Raw genomic sequence first — 21,319 nt, 5'->3', positions numbered from 1 at the left:
TGACCAATTCTTTACATATTAAAGCACTGAATCGAAAGTAAAAACAAACTTTAGTAATTACATTTTATCTTAAATCAACTTTGGAAGCTTCAAGTATTTGCAGAACTTAATAACAGTTCCCTTAAGATGTCAGTATTTTAATAACGCAGTTAATGAACTAGAAAAACATGCAATTTTTTTTAACAATCTCTCACTTTAACTGTAAAATCATTTAAATCCCAAGACTAAAACTTATGAATGCCTATTTGAAAGAGTTTTGGGGATTTCCACGGGCTTTGAGAAAAGTTACTAGTTCATACAACGTGCTGTATTTATAAAATTGCTGAGTTTCTACGCCATAAAAGTATCATATACATACAAATGTTGCAGTTGTAAGTTGTATACATTTCACAGAATGCAAATATTACTAAGACACATTTACTAAATACCCTTAGTCAAGTCATAAAGCATTCTTATGAAACTTGAAGTTGATTCACTAGGACTATATCCAGTACATCAAAAAGGAGGGTTGTTTCTCTGGGATATGGTAACTTATTTACAAAAAAAGTATACTCTCAGGAAACTGAGGTATTAAAAATTAAGATTCATTTATATAGCAAAATAGTCATGAAAATCCACCATAACTAAAAGTATGCTTATTTAGCATGAAAAATATACGGATAGCCCCTATACTCCATATATGTATATATATTAATAATATATATAACAACATATATACATATTGGGTTTTTGAGACAGAAAGTATCTCTGTAGCCCTGGCTGTCCTGGAACTCCCTCTATAGATCAGGCTGGCCTCAAACTCACAAAGATCCGCCTGCCTCTGCCTTCCAAACGCTGGTATTAAAGGTGGGCACCACCACCGCCCAGCATAGATTTGGAAGGTAGTAGAAAATATATCTTGGTGCTTTTATTTTTGTCACATGAAAATTAAATACCAAGTTGCTGCCAACAGAACAGCCTGAGAGCTCACCAACGATTATACCAAGCCAAGTACTCTTCTGGGAGGCGCCATCTTCACTGCTGCCTTTTACTGAACTACAGCTAACCAAATGATCAGTGAAGATGAAGTGATATTCCATGAAAACAGACAAAATTAACCTGTTGGAACTAAGAACATCTGCCTTTAGCCTCATCGAGTATTTAAAATGTTTAAATAGGACATATCTCCATAGTCCAGGTTGACCATTGATAAAATGAGATCTATTTTATTTAAAAGGGATATTATTTCAAATTAATATAAATAAACCGTTGGGCCTAATGCTACAGGTTTTCAAAGCTAAAATGTGTTAATCATCTCAGAACAGTCTCTGGCATTTGAGTCTATAGTCTCTGTAATTCTAAACACTTGCAACAGTAAGATGCAAGAATTGGTTTTTTTCAAAGGGTCATTCACACAAGGGGCAGGAGGCAGGAACACTACAAAGAAAAGTGTTAACATACAAACAGCTCAGTTAGAGCTTTTGCTCAGAGGCAACTTTAAATTATTCACATCTCAATAAGCTTTCTTCAGATGTATATTATCTAAAGCCCTGCTCTCCATACATGAGCCAACAGCCACAGGCAACTCATGTCACATAAGTAAAATGAGTTCTGTCCTTGGGAGCCTTTGGGAGCTCAGGAGTGAAGGACGACTAGTAGCCCCATCCTCAAGAGTGTACAGAGCATTTCCATCATTGTGAACAGTGCACATGGGTAGCTCATCTGAAAAAGAAGAAGACAACTCCGCTATACGCTGTAGTGCTTTTTGGGTTTTTTAAAGTTGTTTATAAATCATCAAGGTCTGGACACCAATGGTCTCACATTTCTGTCCCTCATTTACACTATTCTATGAGACATTTGGGTCCAAGTACAACATGAGCTCAACTAGATGCTTCACACTGCTACAAAGATCAAAACTTAATCTAAGTTTCACACTATTATAAAGAACAAATATTCAGTAAGAATGACAAAATTGAGCAGTCACAATTAAATGATCTCGTCCTCCCACTGATCCTCAGTACTTCAAATATGAAAGAATACATAACTACCCACTCAAGTTTCTCCCAAGAATAGGTCAAAAAGCCCATTAGATCCTGCTCCACTTCAGTGTTTAACAAAAGGGGAAAAAATACAACTTACACAAGAAGGTTTGTACAAACAGTAAAACTCAAAACTGACTTAGGAATAAGTTGCTAGGAGCAAGGATAAAAAGCAAACTACTTTCAGTTGATGAATGCTTAAAAATGTTCTCCCTGGTACTGCTAGCCCAGTTGACTAACAAGTACACTTAGCAATCAAGTTTTTTATTTTATTTCCAAATTTACTTTGTCAGAATATAAAGTAGAGAGATAGCACCTATATCGTTCCTTCCAAATAACTCCTGATAGAGGGCAGTGAGAAATAGAACAGGTTGCTTTTTGATTATCTGAAACCAAATTATAGAATGCACACAGCTGTATCTTAAAGAAAAATGCAAACACAACTTAACCATACTTTATTTGACTGTATCTTATTCAGACAGCTTGCACATTTCAAATCCCATCAAATCTCTCTCTCCAAAAGGATAGGGGTCAATAGGAGAAAATTATGCAGCAATATCCCCAGTCATTAAACAGCAGTCCAATATTTTTGAGATACACGTGATAGTTCATAGATACTCAACTCATATGTGATGACAATGTAACTTATGGTTATGTTTTTACAAACCTGAAAGCCCTTGGACATTATAGCACTCATCCTAGTAATGTAGACGTATACTGAAAAGTAACTGGTGTACTGCCAACCTGATTTCCTGTATGGTCCTAGAAAGTAATGAACCTCATAATTTTTAGACACCATAATAAACATACACATCTAGTCATATATACCAGCCAAGACCTTAACACAGGGCATGGTAAGAGTTAAAACATGACAAACTCCTTTACATAGATTTGTCTTACGTGTGTATTAGAGGAGGCAGAAAATGGTAAAATCAATTTTTATCTTATTTTGCTGACTTCAACATCAAGCAGTAATATGTTTTATGATCTGTAGACTTGGATTATTCCCGAGTTAAGTAGTTTCATCCCAATGTATGGGAAATTACAAGACTGGTAGCATACCCGTTAGCTTTCTTCAATACTAACATATACAGCTTCATGGTAGCATGTATTAAATGTTCAGCAGTATCAACTGCTAAACCAGTGTCAGTGGATAGATAGTACAGTCAGTCTTAAAGAGGCAGCACCCCACTAAAAGAAAGTTGCACCAATTTTGCTCAGTTTTAGCCAAGTGAACCCACTGTCAATTATAAATGGAACCACTTTAAGCTGATAAAAGAGAATTGAAAGCCTAATGTCAAATTAAAGTTGAAGCAATTCAACTTGCAAAGTTTTGTTACTAGGTTATCAAATTAGGTTAAAATTTTAGGTTTAAAAAAAGGGTCAAGTAATTAAAAACATCAAAGTATACACTGATATTCAACATGTATCCATCAATTGAGCAGTATTGTAATGATCTGATATTTTAGTCACATAGTTAAGATCATGTTCACAAATCATCAGACAATCAGTTACTTCAGCAATTCTGAACTGAAGGGTAGTAGTGATACTTCCCTGACAACCTAGGAAGAACAAAACTTTTGAATTGGTAAGTCTAGCACATATCTATTTTACAACTATATCCATTAGAGTGAGTCAAGAAAATGTATGTTCCTCAACAAGTCATCCCTATGTACCAGCAAATCAAAACAACTTTTGACGATGTCAAGTACACTGTTTAGCTACTTTCCTTCACACTGAAAATGAGAACAGAGGCATTATGATGACTGGCATTCTTCTAAATGCTGGGACCCAAATGAAGTTTGACCAAAACAGATTCAAAATGGTCAGCAGAAAAGCTGAGTACTATGTGGTTATCACATTTTTAATATTAAACTTTAAGGAGCAATATAAAATGGAAAGACACATTTTCTTAAAAATAAGGAACTATAAATGATCCCACCAGCAGGAAGTTTTTATTTTCAAATATAAACTGTGCATCTTTATTTTAAAAGTACTTGTTACCATGTTCACTTCCAAAATACTATACTGAGCAAAGAGCAGCTTTCCTTTAAAACAAACAAACAAAAAAAGCGCAACAAACTTTCCTGAAAAGGGGCCTTTACCAACTGTTAATGGAGGTAGGGTTTTTAAAAATACAGTAATTACAGCCATAAAATAAAATTCAAACCAAGTATTAGAGTAGAAGAAAAGTATATTCAAAAGAAAAAAACAACATGAATGCCAGATTCCTATAAGCATTTTTGAGAAACTGACTCTTGTTCCTTATGAGTGCTTAGGTATCCTAGTTAAATAAATTACTCATCACAGCTTTACCAACTCAACCCAAAGCAGGGAGCTACAATTTGCTAACATTACACTGATTAGCCAAAATCCACTGTAACTAATAAACACCTTGGCTGCTCAGAAAACCCAAAGAACTCATTAAAAAAATGTTTCATCCCTCTCCTTTTTTTCTGGAGGAACAAAGCAAAGGTCCCCCAACAATCTGCTCATGAGTAAAAAGAAAATAAATGCAGCTTGAAATGGATACAATGCTCCTTGAAATTCATTTCTAACACTAAACCAAAAGTGAAGTATTTTCAGAAATGGAAGCAATGTGAATTCAAATAAAGTTAAAAAGAAAAAAGAAAAAACCCAGCTAGTTTATAGAAGCTGTTCTTCACAGCTTATCAATCATTTTGATTAAATAAGATCATACCAATTTACATTAATTTTCTATTGTTTTCAAAAATTCCCCCATTCTCAAAAAAACAAAAACAAAAAAGTGCATCCAAACCCCACAATTCCCAGCTCCATCCCTTTAAGCCATTTCTCAGTTTCCCAAGTAGGGTCAGCTTCTTACTGTAAGGGAAGAAGGGACTTCCTTCTAAAGCAAAGTACTGCCACTCACCTAGAAAAACTGTCCAAATGATAAAAATCTGAAATAATTTATTATCAAATTTAGAATTTAAATAAAAACAAGTTTGCTTGCAAAGGTATTAAAGAAAAAGAAAAAGAGCATGCATTCAAAAACTAGAGATGAAGACAAGAATACTTATCTACACAGGCACTGGCAGACGCAATTTAATTGTCATCTTTACTCATCATAAGACAAATTCCACCCTACACTTTTCATCCACTAATCACTGAGGTACCAATATTCAAGATGGAAAATTTAATATTGAAAAAATAAAACCTAAATTGAAGCTTTTCCCTCACCCCCTTCAAAAAACTATGGCAGGTTTTGTGTGAAATGTTAGTATACTTAGGAGACTTTTACAATCTACATTGGCTTCTTGAAGGAACAAAAATCATGTCCCACTTACTGGTTCTGTGATAAAATGATCACTATATAAATAGCACTGTCAGCAGACTTTGCAAATGAACAAGTCTTGGCTATTAACTGGCACATCCTGCTGGTACCAACAGAACTCTTGAAGTTTAAAACAATCTCATTTAATTCAGAACAAATGCGCCATGCCAAAGTGCAACAAATATTGTGCAACACTCAATGGACACTGACAGATAACAGCTGCATGGGAATCACTAAATCCACCTGCAAAGCAATTCTGCACAAATTGCATTGCATGCAAAAGTCGCTTCCGTGTGGGTGGAGTCGTTCCTTGCTGTCAGTTCCTCAGCGCAGCCACAGTTTAAGTCGCAGTGCGTCAACTCCATTTAAATAGTATCTGAACAGCCTCTTATCTCGAACAAAACCAAGATTTTCATAAAGTTTCAAAGCAGACTTATTTGTAATTTCTGTTTCCAAAACAACCTTCAAAAAAGAAAAAAACTTAAGTTATAATTTTACACTTAAAAGCTGAGGAAGTATATAACCAGATCAAGCATTTTGAAAGTTTAAATATTATGATAAAATAAAACTGGCATACAGAAAATGTCATCAAAATGAGAAAAGCAATTATTTTTGTAATGCTTCCATTTTTAGTAATTGAACTACATGTTTATAATAAAACAAAAATGAACTAATTTTTGTGGAGAAAAACAGGTGTCATTTAAAGAGAAAGAGAAGAAAAATCAATTATCAAAAGTTTCTAAAAGCAGCCAATATTTGAAACTATTTAGCCTGACCTCTAACTCCTGTTACTATTAACATGTCATTGTTTATTCTGATAACAACTACCATATTGGTCTACAGCAGTGGTTCTCAACCTTCCTAATGTTGCGAGCCTTATGCAGAGAAAGTTTACTGAACCTAGACCAAGGGAATTTAAATATTAGGGTACATGGTCTCCTGGAGTATGGTTAGAATAAGACTGCTGAGGGCTAGGAAGGATAAATTACTTGCTGCACAAACTTGAGAACCCTAATTCAGATCTCTATTATCCTCATAAAAGTCAGGTGTCAGGTTGAGAAGAGACGAGCAGATTCACAAAGGTCACTGATCAATCTAGCCAAACCGGCAAGCTATAGGTTAGATAAAGAGACCCTGTGTCAAAAACATAAGGGCTGGTGATGGTTAATCAGGTGAAGGTGTTTCCAGAGCAAGCCTGGCAACCTGCACTTGACTATGGGGAACCCACATCACGGTATAAGAATAGAATTGACTCTACAAGGTTATCTGATCTTCACATGTGTGACTGTGACATATGCACTCATACAGCATAAATATATACACATACAATAATAATTAAGAAAAATAAGGAGTTGGGGAAAAATAAGGCAAGAAACACAACTGAAGAAGATATGCTCCGTAGATCTCAGACTTCCAACTTGCATGCATACCACATTCACATAGATATGCCACACAAGCACACACACAAATATGCTCACACACAAAGAGGCTTAGTGCCCAAGAATTTGCATTTTAAACAAATTACCAGGTGAGATTGATGTCACTGAGAACCTGTGGTCTAGATTTTGCTCAAATCAAAACTTAACATAGGATCACAGAATATGAAGTTCCATGTGAACGTTTTGGAGTATCACTGAACTAACTCATGGCCCTGACAGCAGAGAGCTGATAGTTTTGAAAACTATGTGCCCTTCTTATTTCTACTTCCCTCTGCCTAAACACTCTTCCTTCCTAACTTTTATATATGCTGCTCTATTTGCCTTTTCTATTGACTGTCACCTGTGTCACTGAGACGTATCAGCACATTGTGCCATAGTTCCTGTCAGGGTGTCATAACCTTTGAGCATTTAGAGTGAGGGAAAAATGGCAAAGTACAACTAAACACAGACAAAGCAGAGCACCCATAAAGCACATGAAGGTCTTCCTATTCTATTTTGAATATGAATTCAAGTGACAGAGAGAAAAGATACCTTGATTTGCTATATCCAAAATCACTCAGGACCTGCACAACTCTGCATCTCAGCGAAGAGGCTCTCCACCCTACCATCCAGTTCCTCAACCTGAACCCTAGGAGTCTTGAACTCTCTTCTGTCTACTCTCTTATATGCATCCAAGCATTGAGTACTATCAATTCTCCCTCCTACATTTTCTCTTATTTTTATTCCACACTGACAGAGCCCTAAACTGCCACCAGCTCAAGAAGTCTCCCACTTTCTACAAAGGATCCTCCCATTAATTTCCTAACTAAAATAACATTGACTCTAGCCTTAAAATATGCTTACTGAACTAAAAATTACCTGAAGAGATTTAAAATGCCTATCAAGATATGTCTTCCATGTACACCACCAGTTTCCCTCTTCCTCCTCTTCATGGTCAACATTAAACTGTCAGTCTCTGGAACCAGCCATGATCTACTTCACCTTAGGTGCCCAAGCTTTTAACAATGCAAACTGACATCATCTATAAACATGTTGGAGCAAACTCATAGCTATCCTAAAATATGTGGCCCACACACAAGTTCTGGATTTATCTTCTGGATTAGGTTTTTCATGTAAAGTGTTTTGTCTCCTAAAGAAAGAATTGTATTTCTTTCCGCCGGGATTCTGCCTGGTTGCTAATAGATTCACTGGCATGCCATTCCCTTTTACACTGCTCCACAGCACTGTACACTGCTCCTATGGCACACCCCTATGCTCGTTGACTATGTCACTTCTAGCCAGTGAGCTGAAGGAAGGTAGGATTGTTATATACCTTCCAGCTGCTTCCTCTGCACCTAACACTGCCTAACAGACAGAAAGCTCTCATATCTGTTAAATGAGACCTTACTATCTTTCATTATATAAGATATATTGCATATGCACTGAAAGTATTAACATGCTTTTTAGATGATCAGAGTATTTGAAAAGAGACCATCATGCAAAGGCAATAGCCTATGCAATTAAGTAATAAAAGTAAATGATATGCTAAACCCAAACCTTTAAAATTCCAAAATCAAGCCGGGCTTAATCCCAGCACTTGGGAGGCAGAGGCAGGCGGATTTCTGAGTTCGAGGCCAGCCTGGTCTACAGAGTGAGTTCCAGGACAGCCAGGGCTATACAGAGAAATCCTGTCTCGAAAACCAAAAAAATAAAAAATAAAATAAAAAAGAATCCAAAATCAAGTACTAAGTATCAAATGGATATGTCTTTAAGAAGACTTAAATACAAGTTGTAGCAAAAAAACAATTGATTTACTTAAAAATTAAGTCAGTTTCTGTTTTTAAAACAAACAAAACAAAACAACCTATAGGCTAAGTATGGCTGCACATACTTTTCATCAGTCCAACATCTAATTACAATTACAATTGTTAAATAAAAGCAATTTAATGAGAACTGCCACAATGTAAAATTACTTAGTTCACAGTAATAAAAAGGGAAAAAATTTAAAAGGATAGCTATACTCATTTAGACAGCAACCTCAAGAAAAGAAATGGGTATCTATAACCTATGGGTCACAACCCCTTTGACAAACTTCTATCTCCAAAAGTATTTAATAATGATTCATAATAGTAGCAAACTTACAGTTATGAAGTAGCAATGAAAATAATTTTATGATTGGGGATCATCACTCGGTGAAGAACTGTATTAAAGGGTCGCAGCATTATGAACCACTGGTCTATACTTTACAGATGAATAAAACTCAAAAAAAAAAAAAGACCCAAAAGAACCCAGTAAGCAGTATGTATGTATGTATGTGTGTGTGTATGTATATAAGTGTATGTGTGTACGCGTGTGTGTGTGTGTGTGTGTGTGTGTGTGTATACATAAATATAAGTAAATCTTTAAAAGAGAAATCAAGTAAACAAGGACAAATTGGAATCCGAGTATAAGCTAGAACTTCATAGTACCAAGCTTCAGTCCTCCCCACTATTTTCCAGGGAAGATAAACCAGTGCAATGAAGTTCTAATCGACTTGGCAAGGGGATCTAAGTCTACTTTCACTAATAATTAGGCATTTAAAATATTGTAAACCAGGGCTTCTCACCATTCCTAACACTATGACCCTTAAATACAGTTTCTTATGTTGTGGTGACCCACAACCATAAAATTATTTTCATTGCTACATAACTGTAATTTTGTTGTTATTAGTTACTATGTAAATTCTGATATGCAAGAATCTGATATGCGATTCCTGTAAAAAGGTCCTGCAACCCTCAAAAGCGTCACAACCCATCGGTTGAGAACCGCTGCTCTAAAGGTATAAAAGGGTTGTAAACAGCTATACAGATACAAGTTAAATGTGGTTAAGTGTTGAATGGCTGAAGATGCCACAGCAGCTAAGTGCCTTTTCTGCTCTTTAAAGGACCCAAGTCACTCTTTTGGCTTCCTCAGACATACATCGCATACCCACATGCATGCACATAAAATTAAAATCTTCAAAAAACATATTTGAATTCTAGTTTAACATAATAAATTAGGCCCAATTATAAAGAAAAATTATACAAATGGCTACTCTAATTAAAATGTAAAGATTTTCAATGAGAGGCTGGAGAGATGACTCAGCGGTTAAGAGCAAGTACTGCTCTCAGAGGACCCCAATCAGTTCCCAGCACCTATATCAGACAGCTCTAACTGTCAGTGCTCCAGTTCTAGCGGCAAGCTCTGCTGGCCTTCTGGAGCACCTGCACACAGTAGGCTGGCAGGTGGACAGACAGACAGCAGTCATACACACACATAATTTTTTAAAAAAGCTTAATGAGTTTGATTCTCTTTGGCAGAGAAATGCAATTAGAATGATGTTCTTCCAATTCTATATATACTAAATATAATACATTTAATACAACAGGAGTAAATCACTATGAGGCTAAGCCCACCTGGCACAGTTTAGACAGCACTCTTTAACACTGTAGGCTGGAAGCTCATGCTAAGCTCATGCTGCGCCACTGTTATCTGACTCCCTGCAGACCTGGACTAGGTAGCTAATGAATGACAAGTAGCCATTGTTCCTGACAACAGTTAAAGGTAGAATTAACATAACTTCACACAAAGTGACAGAGCAGGAGAAGTTAAATGATTTGACAACAATCATATAACTGCTAAGTCATAAACGATACATAAGAAATTAAGGAGTCACACAGTTATTTAAATTCTCAAGATACCTCTGGTATGGAGCCAGTGAGATGGCTTAGTGAGTAAAGGTGCTTGCCACCAAGCCCAGCTGAGCTGATGAGATCTAGATTCACTGAAACTTTATCTCAAAATTTAAGGTAGAAAATGATTAAGGAAAACAAACCTCTACACGTACACATTCCCACACTGGCAAACAGATACACACGGACTCCCTCTCCCCCTCCTCCCCATCTCTCTCTCCCTCACACACACACACACACAGTAGATTAAGTAAATAACAGCCACCATTGCATACACTAGCAAGATTTTGCTGAAAGGACCCAGATATAGCTGTCTCTTATGAGACTATGCTGGGGCCTAGCAAACACAGAAGTGGATGCTCACAGTCAGCTAATGGATGGATCACAGGGCCCCCAATAGAGGAGCTAGAGAAAGTACCCAAGGAGCTAAAGGGATCTGCAACCCTATAGGTGGAACAACAGTATGAACTAACCAGTACCCCGGAGTTCTTGACTCTAGCTGCATATGTATCAAAAGATGGCCTAGTCGGCCATCACTGCAAAGAGAGGCCCATTGGACGTGCAAACTTTATGTGCCTCAGTATAAGGGAACGCCAGGGCCAAGAAGTGGGAGTGGGTGGGTAGGGGAGTGAGTGGGGGAGGGTATGGGGGACTTTTGGGATAGCACTGGAAATGTAAATGAAGAAAATAATAATTAAAAAAAATGAAATAACAGCATTCAATTCTAAAATACATCATAAAATTAAGATTTAACTATACACTAACACAGCATTTCCAAAATCTCCATATCCTACCTTAGAAGCTGTGAAGAACAGCTAGTATTATTTCAACACTTAATCAGTAAGCACACATCTTGCCTCATAGGCAATGACTAATATAATTCATGAAAAGGTGAACCCCAGCTGAACACAATAGGTCCTGGCCCTAAGCATCTCTGTTTACAAGAATACATTCCAGTAGCAGAAGATCAAAACATAGTCTATAAAACTCACAACTGCTAAGCAACTTTTGTGAAGCCTAAATGCATACATGAAAATAGGATTAGAAAATGTGAAAGTAGATAACCAGCTTTTAGTAAAAAGGACACAGTTGAGGAGCAGGATGGTAGGAGGAATTTTGTAAACACACACACACACACACACACACACACACACACACACACACACACACACACAGTTGGCGGGGGAGGCACTCTTATTTTAAATTACTGTAAACTTTATACCAAAAAAAAATCCTTTTAGTAGGGCACACTTCTATAACCCTGAAACTCTGGAGAGTAAGGCAGGAAAATAGCAAGTGTAGGGCCAACCTGAACTACATAGTAAACTATAGGCTAGCCTGAAACAAGAGTCTCATGAAACAAAACAATTATTTAAAACACTTATTAATGTCAAAGAAAATATATCACCTAATTTCATGTATTTGACAACTTTCCTAAGGCACATCTGCCCTATAATAGTAAAGATGCAAGCAGTGGTATGTGCCTCTAATCCCAACATTTGAGAAGCTGAAACAAGGACTAGCCTAGTCAACACAGTCCCAGGCCAGCCAGGGCTACATAGTGAGACACTGTCGCAAAGACCAAAAAAGTTACTTTTTTCAAAAGATAACCGTCATCTGTGTTGCTAATAGTACAGTAATAACTTCCTTAGTTGTCACTGCTCTAAGAAAAGCTTCCATTCTCTAGTTTAAGACTGTTCCTACCTACACTGCACGATGTTAACCTCCCAGTTATCCCCAATAGCTATTAAGCACAGTGCTCTAGGAATAAGGGAATTACAGAGGGAAGGCTCCTGTGCTGATGTGCACATCACTGCACATCACATCTAACACTGGAGACGCTTCCTAGAGATGTCGTCTCCTGTGCAGGTTCAGGGTTTCCCACGGCTTCTTAAAGACAAAAGTTAAACGATTAGATTTCACCTCTGTATTATGAAGAAATTCAAGTCTATTAAAAGTTATTCCAGATCACAATTATTATTTCTGAACAAAATAACATTTTCCCTGCATCTGTGTAGTAGATCTGCATGAGACTTGCAGCATGATTACTGTAGAATGCTGAAAAAGTCTACCCAGTAGAATCCTGCCCAGGGCAGCAGGATTAAATAGCTGAAAGACTCACCTCGTCACAGTCTCCTTCAACCATGGCATATATAGCTTTCTTTACCAAGTTAGTACCTAGAATATAAATCTGAGTATTAATAAAGGAAAAATATAATTAATTTCTTAAAGAATCTAAATTATGATTATCATAATTGCATAAAAAGGTCAAATATTAGGTTTTATCTTGACTGTAGATACATACATTGATCATTTCTAAGTGAAAAATAAACCATATATCGGTTGGGAGAAGCCCAGGAAACCTCCACATAGCAATAAGGCTGTCCTGGGAAGACCTACCTCCTGATTCCTTTTTCTCAGGTATAATTATTAGTCCCAAGCTAGAGTTTTTTGTCTTATTGTTACAAGATATTAAGAAAGGTAAGAAGAAAAAGGTTAAAAAAAAAAAAAGTAAATTGTTTTTAAATACAATAACTGCAAACTAAATGACAATTTGTGAATTATAGAAACTATCATTAATGTTTTATCTCAAATTACAAATATATAAATATATCTCACCCATAATCATATATTTATATTGTTGGACTTAGAATATGATTATTGAAGCATATAAATATTGTGATAAATAGATATAACATTTCTATATATACTTTTTATCAATTTTTAATGACTGAGATAAAAATCTATTTAACACTGAATGGAAATTTTAAAAAAGGAAGAAAAAGGTAAGAAGAAAAAAGAAAGAGGTATAATTACATAAAGTAACCCAGAATTTCATGAGCTAGCAAGAAGTTACTGAATGATCTGAGCTGAAATTGCCAAATGTTATCCAAGTCTCCAGACACAAGGCACAGGACAACCTAACGTGAACTGCTTAGTCCACAGTGGGCCAAGATAAAATCAGTTGTGGTAAAATTTAGTGAGCCTGGCAAAACAGAGCCAGGCCCTCTCACTGATGCAGGTTCTATGTTTGTAAATGTCTGGAAAAGTTTGTCATAATTCAGTCGCATAATCTGATACATTAAAACAAATAGTAACTGCCAATTCTGACTTTAAGAAAAACAAAGTATGCCACGTGTGCTGGAACACACCTTTAATCCCAGCATTTGGGAAGCTAGGAAGATATAGACCTCTGTGAGTTCAAGGCCAACTTAGTCTATATAGAGTTCTTAGCCAGCCAAGGCTACATACATACTGAGACTCTGTCTAAAATACATTTTTAAAAATCTCTTCATTTTCAAAACAGGCACATGAATGTGTACACATCTCAAAACAAGGCAAGACAAGGATGTAACCTTAAAATAACGGTTCTCTCACTGTTTCTCCTAAGTGCTTAGCTCTTTCCAAAAGCACCAAAGTTTCAAACATGTCTCTAAAACAAACCAAATTTATCACAAATTTTTGTAAAAAGCAGTCCAAAAATAAAGCTCATTTACCTCTTAAATAAACTCAGCAAGTGGCACTTGGAAGGAAAAAGACTGGGCACTACATCAAATAAATAAATAAAACTATAACATATTTATAGGGATTCCTTATAACAGTAACATACATACTCTTTTAAAGTTATATGCAGCAAAACTGCTCAAAGCACTAGTGACAGCATCAATAGTGACTTAGCTTAAAATGCATCCCAGAGTTTACACATCCCAACAAGCACTTCTCCATCTGATCTTCCATTGTGAAAGAAAGAGCCAGCAGGTACGAGACTCTAGGACAGAAGTTGTAACTAGGCAACAGAGAAGGCTTCAGCCCTACCAGGTGAACAAGATTCTCAAGAAAGGGTCTAACCATCTGCTTTTAAACCATCCAGATGATTCTAATGATAGTTAGGAAAAAAATCTCTGTTGACCCAGAGATGGCTCACCAGAGGCTCACACCCAGTTCCCTGGGACCCACATGATAGAAGAGACCCCCAAAAGCTGTTCTCTGACCTCCACTCATGCACTTTATCAGACACTTTCAGAGATAGAGATACAAACTTACACACACATAGTAACTTAAAAACTAAGGAATCCAACTTTTAAAAAAGCTAAGAAAATGAATCTCAGAATAGAAAGAAATAATTACCTTCTCTTGGGCTCTCAAATTGTAAGTCTAATGATTAGCATTAGGTAATGATAATTATTCCATAATTTTAGCTTGGTTAAAGTCTTCAAGACTAGTAGCTGGTATAAAATACCTTCATAACTATAAAAGACAGAAATATTTCATCCAGTTCTAAGTATTCTGAATTCAAAGAATTCTGAATGTGTTTTTTAAAAACTCTGAAGATAAAAACTTACCACATGCTATTTTTAAAAAGACATTAATTTATAAAATCTATTTTTAAAATGTTTAGGAACTATGTTGAAAGAAAAGCAATCTTAAGGACAGTGAGATGGCCAAGCAGTCCGAGCATCTGCCTCTAATGTCTGATAATCTGAGTTCGAGCCCCAGAACCATGAGAAAGGACTCCCAAAGCTGTCCTCAGACGACTATGTAATTATGTGTGTTACAGACACACAATAATAAATTTATAAAAAATAAATAAAACTTTTCTTCCCTTACCTTGAAAAGTTTATTCCTCCAGTCACATTTAAATCTTTTGTTTCAAAACACAAAAATGAAAATAATGTATTTACCCTTTGTGAAATAACATTTTCCTTACCAATGCCATTTCTCCTGTATTTGGAGTCCACGGCTAACATGGCTATATAACCTCTGCGGAACATCTTTTTGTGCATATCCAACTTGCAAACGATGGCACCTACACACTCCTCCCCTACCATGGCCTTGAAAATAAACAAACAGTTATGAAGACACATTGCCATCAGATACTGCACAATTACCAAGGGAAACAGCAACAGACTCTGGGGCAGCATCTCTGAGAGATCAGGAGAACTTCGAGCAAGACCGCAATCTCAAAGCTTCAGAGTCTGAAGCCCAAAACTTTTCAAATATTATTGTTTCTAAAACTCAAACTTTCTTCAAAACATGACTTTGTTTGTAATGCTTATTAAAACCTTCAGGCCAGGGGAGACAAGATTTCTACAAGGTAAAATACTCAAATACATTTACTGACTACATGTCAAGTGCTTACAATTAAAATCATTTGCAATAAAGGTCTGTTTACATTTTGGGAAGAGGGAGTAAGTGAAAACCTATTTTAAAGAAAAGTCTACTTATTAGAATACAATAAAGTATTGTACAAGTTATCCATCAGTAGAGTATTACAACTTTTTATAATGAAGATTTTAATAAAAGATAAATATAAAACATAACTGAAAATTACACCTGGCAATTAATTTTGATCAAGAAAAAAGTACCTAAGATTTTTTTTTCCCACAAAAAGCACTGTTTAGAAGGTATTACTTAGATCACACTCAAAAAGTACGTGAACACTATAAATACACGACGGTCTCACTTTCAGGATATTCGACAGTATGAATCCTTCTCATAAAGCTAAGGTGGAAGGATGGAAGGATCTGAGTCAGAGGATCCCAAGTTCAAGGCAGCCTGCTCTTGCTGCTATACAGCAAGGCCCTGTCTCAAATACATTTATCTCAAATTCCAATCTTTCATTAGTGTAATAGAATAATGACTTATTCATATTTTAATAGAACTATCAGGTTATCCAAGTATTAAAGGTAAATTTTAAATAATGCTGATAACTCATTTTGATATGCCAGTGTTGTCAATGCAAATGTTTTTCAAATATTTCAAAACTGCTAAAAAGTTCTAATAGTGTATCCTGGGAAATATAAATAGGACGTTATCTTAGCAAGCAATATTTATTTGTAAATTAGCTTTCCAGAAACACCTATTTGAACATCACTAGGAATTAGTCAAAAAATTAGTAAGCAATGTCTAGCATACACTTAATATAATATCTATTTTAATTTGAATTTGCTGTAATATTTTGTGGTCTATTACTCAATAAATTTCCAGTAATTCCTTCTTAAATAAACTATGGGAAAATCTGTAGGCAAGAGAACTTTAATCCATTTCACACAAACCTGAAGTAGGATGAAAGAAAACCCTTTTGAAGGAGTATTAAACTCAATAACCATTAATAGTTCATCCCATTGTATATCACATATTCCATAATTATTCTAGATCAAAAAACCTTACAATTATTTCCATTTTGTTTTCTCATTCATAAAATATCAGTTTAATTCACAACAATCAATTTGGTTTGTTTTTGGATTAAGTCCTAAAACAGAGAGAAAGTTATCTTAAAAGACAACTTTTACATACTTGTAGTGCTGAGAAAACCTAGGAGCAGTAACATAATATGCATGTACACTCCAGCCCTACTAAAAGCATTTTCTGATTTGGATTGTCAAATAGTGTGTATGTCTAAGAGACAGAGAGAGAGTATGGACATGTGTACACATATACACAAAATAATCACAGACCAAATCATATATTTGTAACACCCAAAAAATATTTGCCCTGACCTAATAAGTTAGGTTCATGTGAAATGGAAATATATGTGAACCTTATAGACCATAGAACAGCTGTATCCTACAGTTAATAAACCCACTCAAAAAGAAAACTTAAATCCACTAAGTACAGCTTGACAATACTTTCAAATGCACCAGAGTTTCAAGTATTTGTCCTCTGATCATGTAAGTAAAAAGCAAACAAAATACTGTTGTTAGTTCATTCTTGAGACTACATTGCTTCCCTAATTTAAAAATGTAAACAAGTATAAATCAAATTGTACATATTATCTAAAAATAAAAACCTGATGTGGCTTGCTGGTTATGAAAATCAATATTGCAATTTCTTCCTAATTAATTGCATTATCAACATTTACAAAAATCACTAAATTACTTGATTTTTTTTTTCCAAAGAAAAGCTGCTGCACACATTTTGAAGCATATTATTAAATGTGTTTTCTGAAGTACAGGAAGTGGGAAGTCTCTGGTTTAACTTCACAAGGCTAAAAGTCTGTTAAGTCTATAGAACTATGAAAAATGTGTATGTGCAAAATACAGTTTCCCAAACTTCAGAACACTAACCCTGGAGGATGCCAGAAAATTACATTTAGAATAAATGGAAATACTGCATTATATGGCTTGTTGTCTGTTTAAGAACTTCTAAAAAACACTACCACTGAAAATACTATATAAAGGGATACAAGCTTGTGGTAAATGACAGGGACTCATATTTGTACTGGCTTCTATTCTCTAAAGTGTTAGGAATATTAGGGAGAATTTTAAGAAACTTATTTTTATGAGTCAACCAAGTACAGGCAATTTTTATGGTTCATATATTCTTCAAATATTCCATTAGGTCTACCACGTTATCCCTGGAACCTGGGGGCACACGGCAAAGTTTAATCCCGAGACTTATTCATGTAAGGACAACTTTCCCTTGCTGAACACAACCCCAGCTACAATGTGTTTCATAAACTAGGTCAACGGTATGTCATAGTCCCTCACCTTACTGTCATGAGAAGCCAGGAGACCTGGATTCTACCTTTACCTATCTGCTACTAAATAGCTAGAGATTTAAGCATTGTACATCACCATGGGTTTTATTTCCATTAAAAAATTAATAGAAAGTGAGTCTATATTATCTTTAGGGCTGTCCTTTCAGATATAATTTGGAAAAAAAAGTTTTATTTATAAAAATTAGTTCTTATGGGAAATTCAATTTGAAAAGCATACCAATATAAAATACCTAGTTGTAAACTACCTCTGTTGCATATCACTTTGTTTGCTATCTCCAAATTCATATTCTATACTTTCATGTGAGATACCCTAGAAAAAGCTTTTTGTACACATTTCAACTTCTAGATATGTGTTGCTTAATGTTCAACTTTGGCTAGTAAAGGCTGAAGTACAAGTTATCTATCTGACAATTAAGACAGGTCTACATAAAAACTGACACTTACCATAGTCTAAATGCCAGGAAACTGAGCTATAGCTGAAACATAACTCAAGCCCACTCCCATGAGCCACATCCCCAGCTCCATTTCAGTTTAAAATGTGACTCCATTACACACTTTTGTGGCTTACCTTACGACTAAGTCAATCCACAATTTTGAGGAGTGGCATTTGATGACATATGCAGTAGTGTTGTAAATACTGCACCATATTCACTGACACTGTCTTAGAACCTCTTGTTTTGTTTTTTAAAACAAGTTCTCTCTACATGGCCCAGTTGTCATAGAACTCAGTATGTGTAGACCAGGCTGCCCTTGCCTCCCAAGTGCTAGGATTGAAGGTGTGCGCCACCATGTCCAGCAGAACTACTTTAATACAATGTTAAGAATCCGGGGCGGGGTACTGAAATACAAAATAGTACCTAAAGTTTAAACAAATGTTCTAAGAAAAAAAGTTTAAGCATAATTTACATGGGAGCTAGCAAATTACCAATATCTACAATATCCATTAGTATTTCTGTGCAGTATTTCTGCTTGCTGTGCAAGCAACCACGAGACTTTTTAAGTCTTGTCAAAACATACTGCAAGGAAGACTGAGTGCAACTATGTCAGGGTTAAAACAATAAATAGACGTGGGAACTTTACTCTCCTAAATATGTGCCTTTAGTAAACATCTAAGCCTGTGCTCGCCACACACGGCTGACACCTCAAGTCTAATTAAAGGTTTCATACAGACTGAAACTGAGTCAATATTACTGTTGAGTGATTACTAGATTACTGATGCTGGCAATGTAAACTTAATTATTCATCTTACCCGACAGACAAATATACTCAGCTTACATATAAGTAAAAAAAAAAAGCCTTCACGCAGCTATACCCACACTAACCAATGGTACTAGTTTTTAGACTGTTTTTGAGTAGTTTCACACTTAAGTTTCCTGCATCCCACAAAAGGGCCTTCTATTCAAGTTTCAGGGCCCTCTCAGGCACCGGAAGTGTTAGTGACACCTTCTGCAATAGCACACCTGAAAGCAGGCTGACTACAACTGTTAATGGTCCACAATCAATGAACAGGGCCTGCGATTTCATTCTCCTGTGTGGCCACAGCAAGTTTGCTGACAGCCATGTTGACTAAAGCACATTTAGCGCATATATTCTTCCCCGACCATGGCTGTAACTGAGTTATTACTAAGGCCTGTATCGGATCAAAACCATGTTCCAATTCAATCACAGCAAAGTGCTCTAAGGATGAGGAAGGTTAAACATGATTAGAAGCTAATGTAAACAGGATGTAAGACAGCCCCCATGTGAAACATGCTCTGCACAGGATTGCTGCTGTTCCAAAAGTCACAAGATAACCCAGATCACGAGCTCTTACCTTCCACACAGTTCCACGGAATACCTGGGAAAAGTGCGCACCTTCGCGCCTCCCATCTGTAAGGTACTATGAAAATGAAGGATACATCCACGGCCACACTCCGGGCCCTCACACTCCCTGCCCCGAGTGGCCTGGATCTCTGCTGGGCTCACCCTGTTTTCATTCCATCCACTTACCAAGAAACACAGCTGTGGCCAGTTGTGGATAAAATATCTATACGTATAAATGGAGTAGGGTTCAGACAGATCTTTGGTGATCAGTCTCATGATATCAGGCATTTGGAGCTCAGATTCATATCGGACGTATCGTATCGTCCGATCCTCCCCGGGCTCGGCCTCCCTGCCCTGGGAGCTCCTTAAACTGCAGCCGGTGGTCAGAGACGAAGACAGCAGCCGCACCTGCTCGTCCATCTCCTCCTCCTCCTGCTGCTCGGTGCCCTCCACCAGTCCATTTCGGGCCGCAGCGGGGTCGCTCGCCGCCCCCGCCGCCGCCGCCGCTGCCTCTGACCGGCCGGGGAGTGCAGTTCTTGCATTGTTGGGGACCGAGTGGGGAGGTCTCTCCCCCGGGTGTCCCTCGGCTCCTTTTGTGGCAGTCACTTTGGAGGCCCCGTCGGGGGCGGCCGCCTCCGCTGCACTCAGAACCTTACTCTTGAGGGTCGCCGCGGCCCGGAGGTGTCGCAGTTCTGGGCCGATCAAGCCGTTGAGCTGCTGCTGCTGCTGCTCCGGAGGCAGCTGCGGGCAGCGAAGGCAAGAACGCGCCTTGGCCGAGGTCGCCGCCTCGCCGCCCGCTGGGCTCCCGCAGCCGCCTTCGTGCTCCTCGTCGTCCTCCTCGTCCTCGCTGCAGCAAGCGAGCGCGGCCCCCGCCGGGAACGGGCAGCGGAGCTCCGCCGCCGCTGGGGCCGCAGGCGCTGGTGGTGGGAGGAGGCTGCTAGGCCCAGGCGGTACCTCCGCCATCCTAGAAGCGACACAGCCGAGAGAGGAGGCCATGAGAGGCGGCCGACCGGCGCCAGGCAGCGCGGACTGGCGGGCCGGGGGCGGCCGAGGCGGGGGGAACAAAGGCAGAAACCGTCCCTCACCGAGTGTCCCCAACGCCGCGCCGCCCCCACGCCGCCGCGCCGGCCACCGTCCCTGGCCGCCCGAGCCCCGCCGCCGGCCGTGTCACCGCCTCCCACCCGCCCCTCCTCGCGGCTCACCCCGCGCCGCTCCCCGCCGCCGTTTCCGCCGCTCCTCTCCCTCAGCCACCGCCGCGCCGCAGTCGCCTTCACCGCCGCGGCCGCTCCGCCGCCACCACCGCCACCGCTGTCGCCGCCGCTGCCGAGCCTCTCACCCGGCCGCCGCCGCCGCCGTAAAGCGCCTCGCCTGTTACCCCGGGTAAAGTTTCCTGGGCCAAGCTTTACGACACTTCCCTGCCTGCCGGCTGCCGGGCCAGAAAAGGGGGCGTGGAGGGAGGTGACCTGTGCAGGGGCGGGGCCCGAGGTGTCTCCGGAGGGCTTCCGGGAGGCCGCGTGCCGGGGGTGGGGCTCTAGCCTGGGGTTCCAGAGGTTCCTGCGGAACTCGCCCCGCAG

At 38.3% G+C, this 21,319-nt stretch overlaps 1 protein-coding gene across 2 annotated transcripts; it reads right to left on the bottom strand.

Annotated features, from left to right (window-relative positions):
* Positions 1-2,435: 2,435 nt before the first annotated feature.
* On the bottom strand, positions 2,436-21,079 carry Naa30 (N(alpha)-acetyltransferase 30, NatC catalytic subunit). Of its 2 annotated transcripts, NM_027492.2 has the most exons (5): positions 20,948-21,079; positions 19,932-20,709; positions 15,150-15,273; positions 12,564-12,619; positions 2,437-5,775 (listed from the first exon to the last, which is right to left on the bottom strand). In NM_027492.2, the coding sequence occupies exons 2-5, from the start codon at positions 20,706-20,708 to the stop codon at positions 5,638-5,640; spliced, it is 1,095 nt and encodes a 364-aa protein (NP_081768.2). In that variant the 5' UTR covers position 20,709; positions 20,948-21,079; the 3' UTR covers positions 2,437-5,637. The 2 variants fall into 2 exon arrangements, with proteins under 2 accessions (XP_006519605.1, NP_081768.2); XM_006519542.4 differs by lacking the exon at positions 20,948-21,079 and having other exon boundaries at positions 2,436-5,775; positions 19,932-20,911.
* Between the last annotated feature and the right edge of the window lie 240 nt (positions 21,080-21,319).

Source organism: Mus musculus, chromosome 14, assembly GCF_000001635.26.
Source record: "Mus musculus strain C57BL/6J chromosome 14, GRCm38.p6 C57BL/6J".
NCBI classification, from domain to species: domain Eukaryota; kingdom Metazoa; phylum Chordata; class Mammalia; order Rodentia; family Muridae; genus Mus; species Mus musculus.
Note: the sequence above shows the minus strand (reverse complement) of the source record. Positions and strands in the feature narration are given on the sequence as shown.

Coding starts and splice junctions, on each gene's coding strand:
- Naa30 (XM_006519542.4), bottom strand. CDS start 20,741: ATGGCCTCCTCTCTCGGCTGTGTCGCTTCTAGGATGGCGGAGGTACCG. Junction 12,620..15,149: donor ATACAGGAGAAATGGCATTG/GTAAGGAAAATG, acceptor TTTATATTCTAG/GTACTAACTTGGTAAAGAAA. Junction 5,776..12,563: donor TTGAAGGAGACTGTGACGAG/GTGAGTCTTTCA, acceptor TCTTTTTTGAAG/GTTGTTTTGGAAACAGAAAT.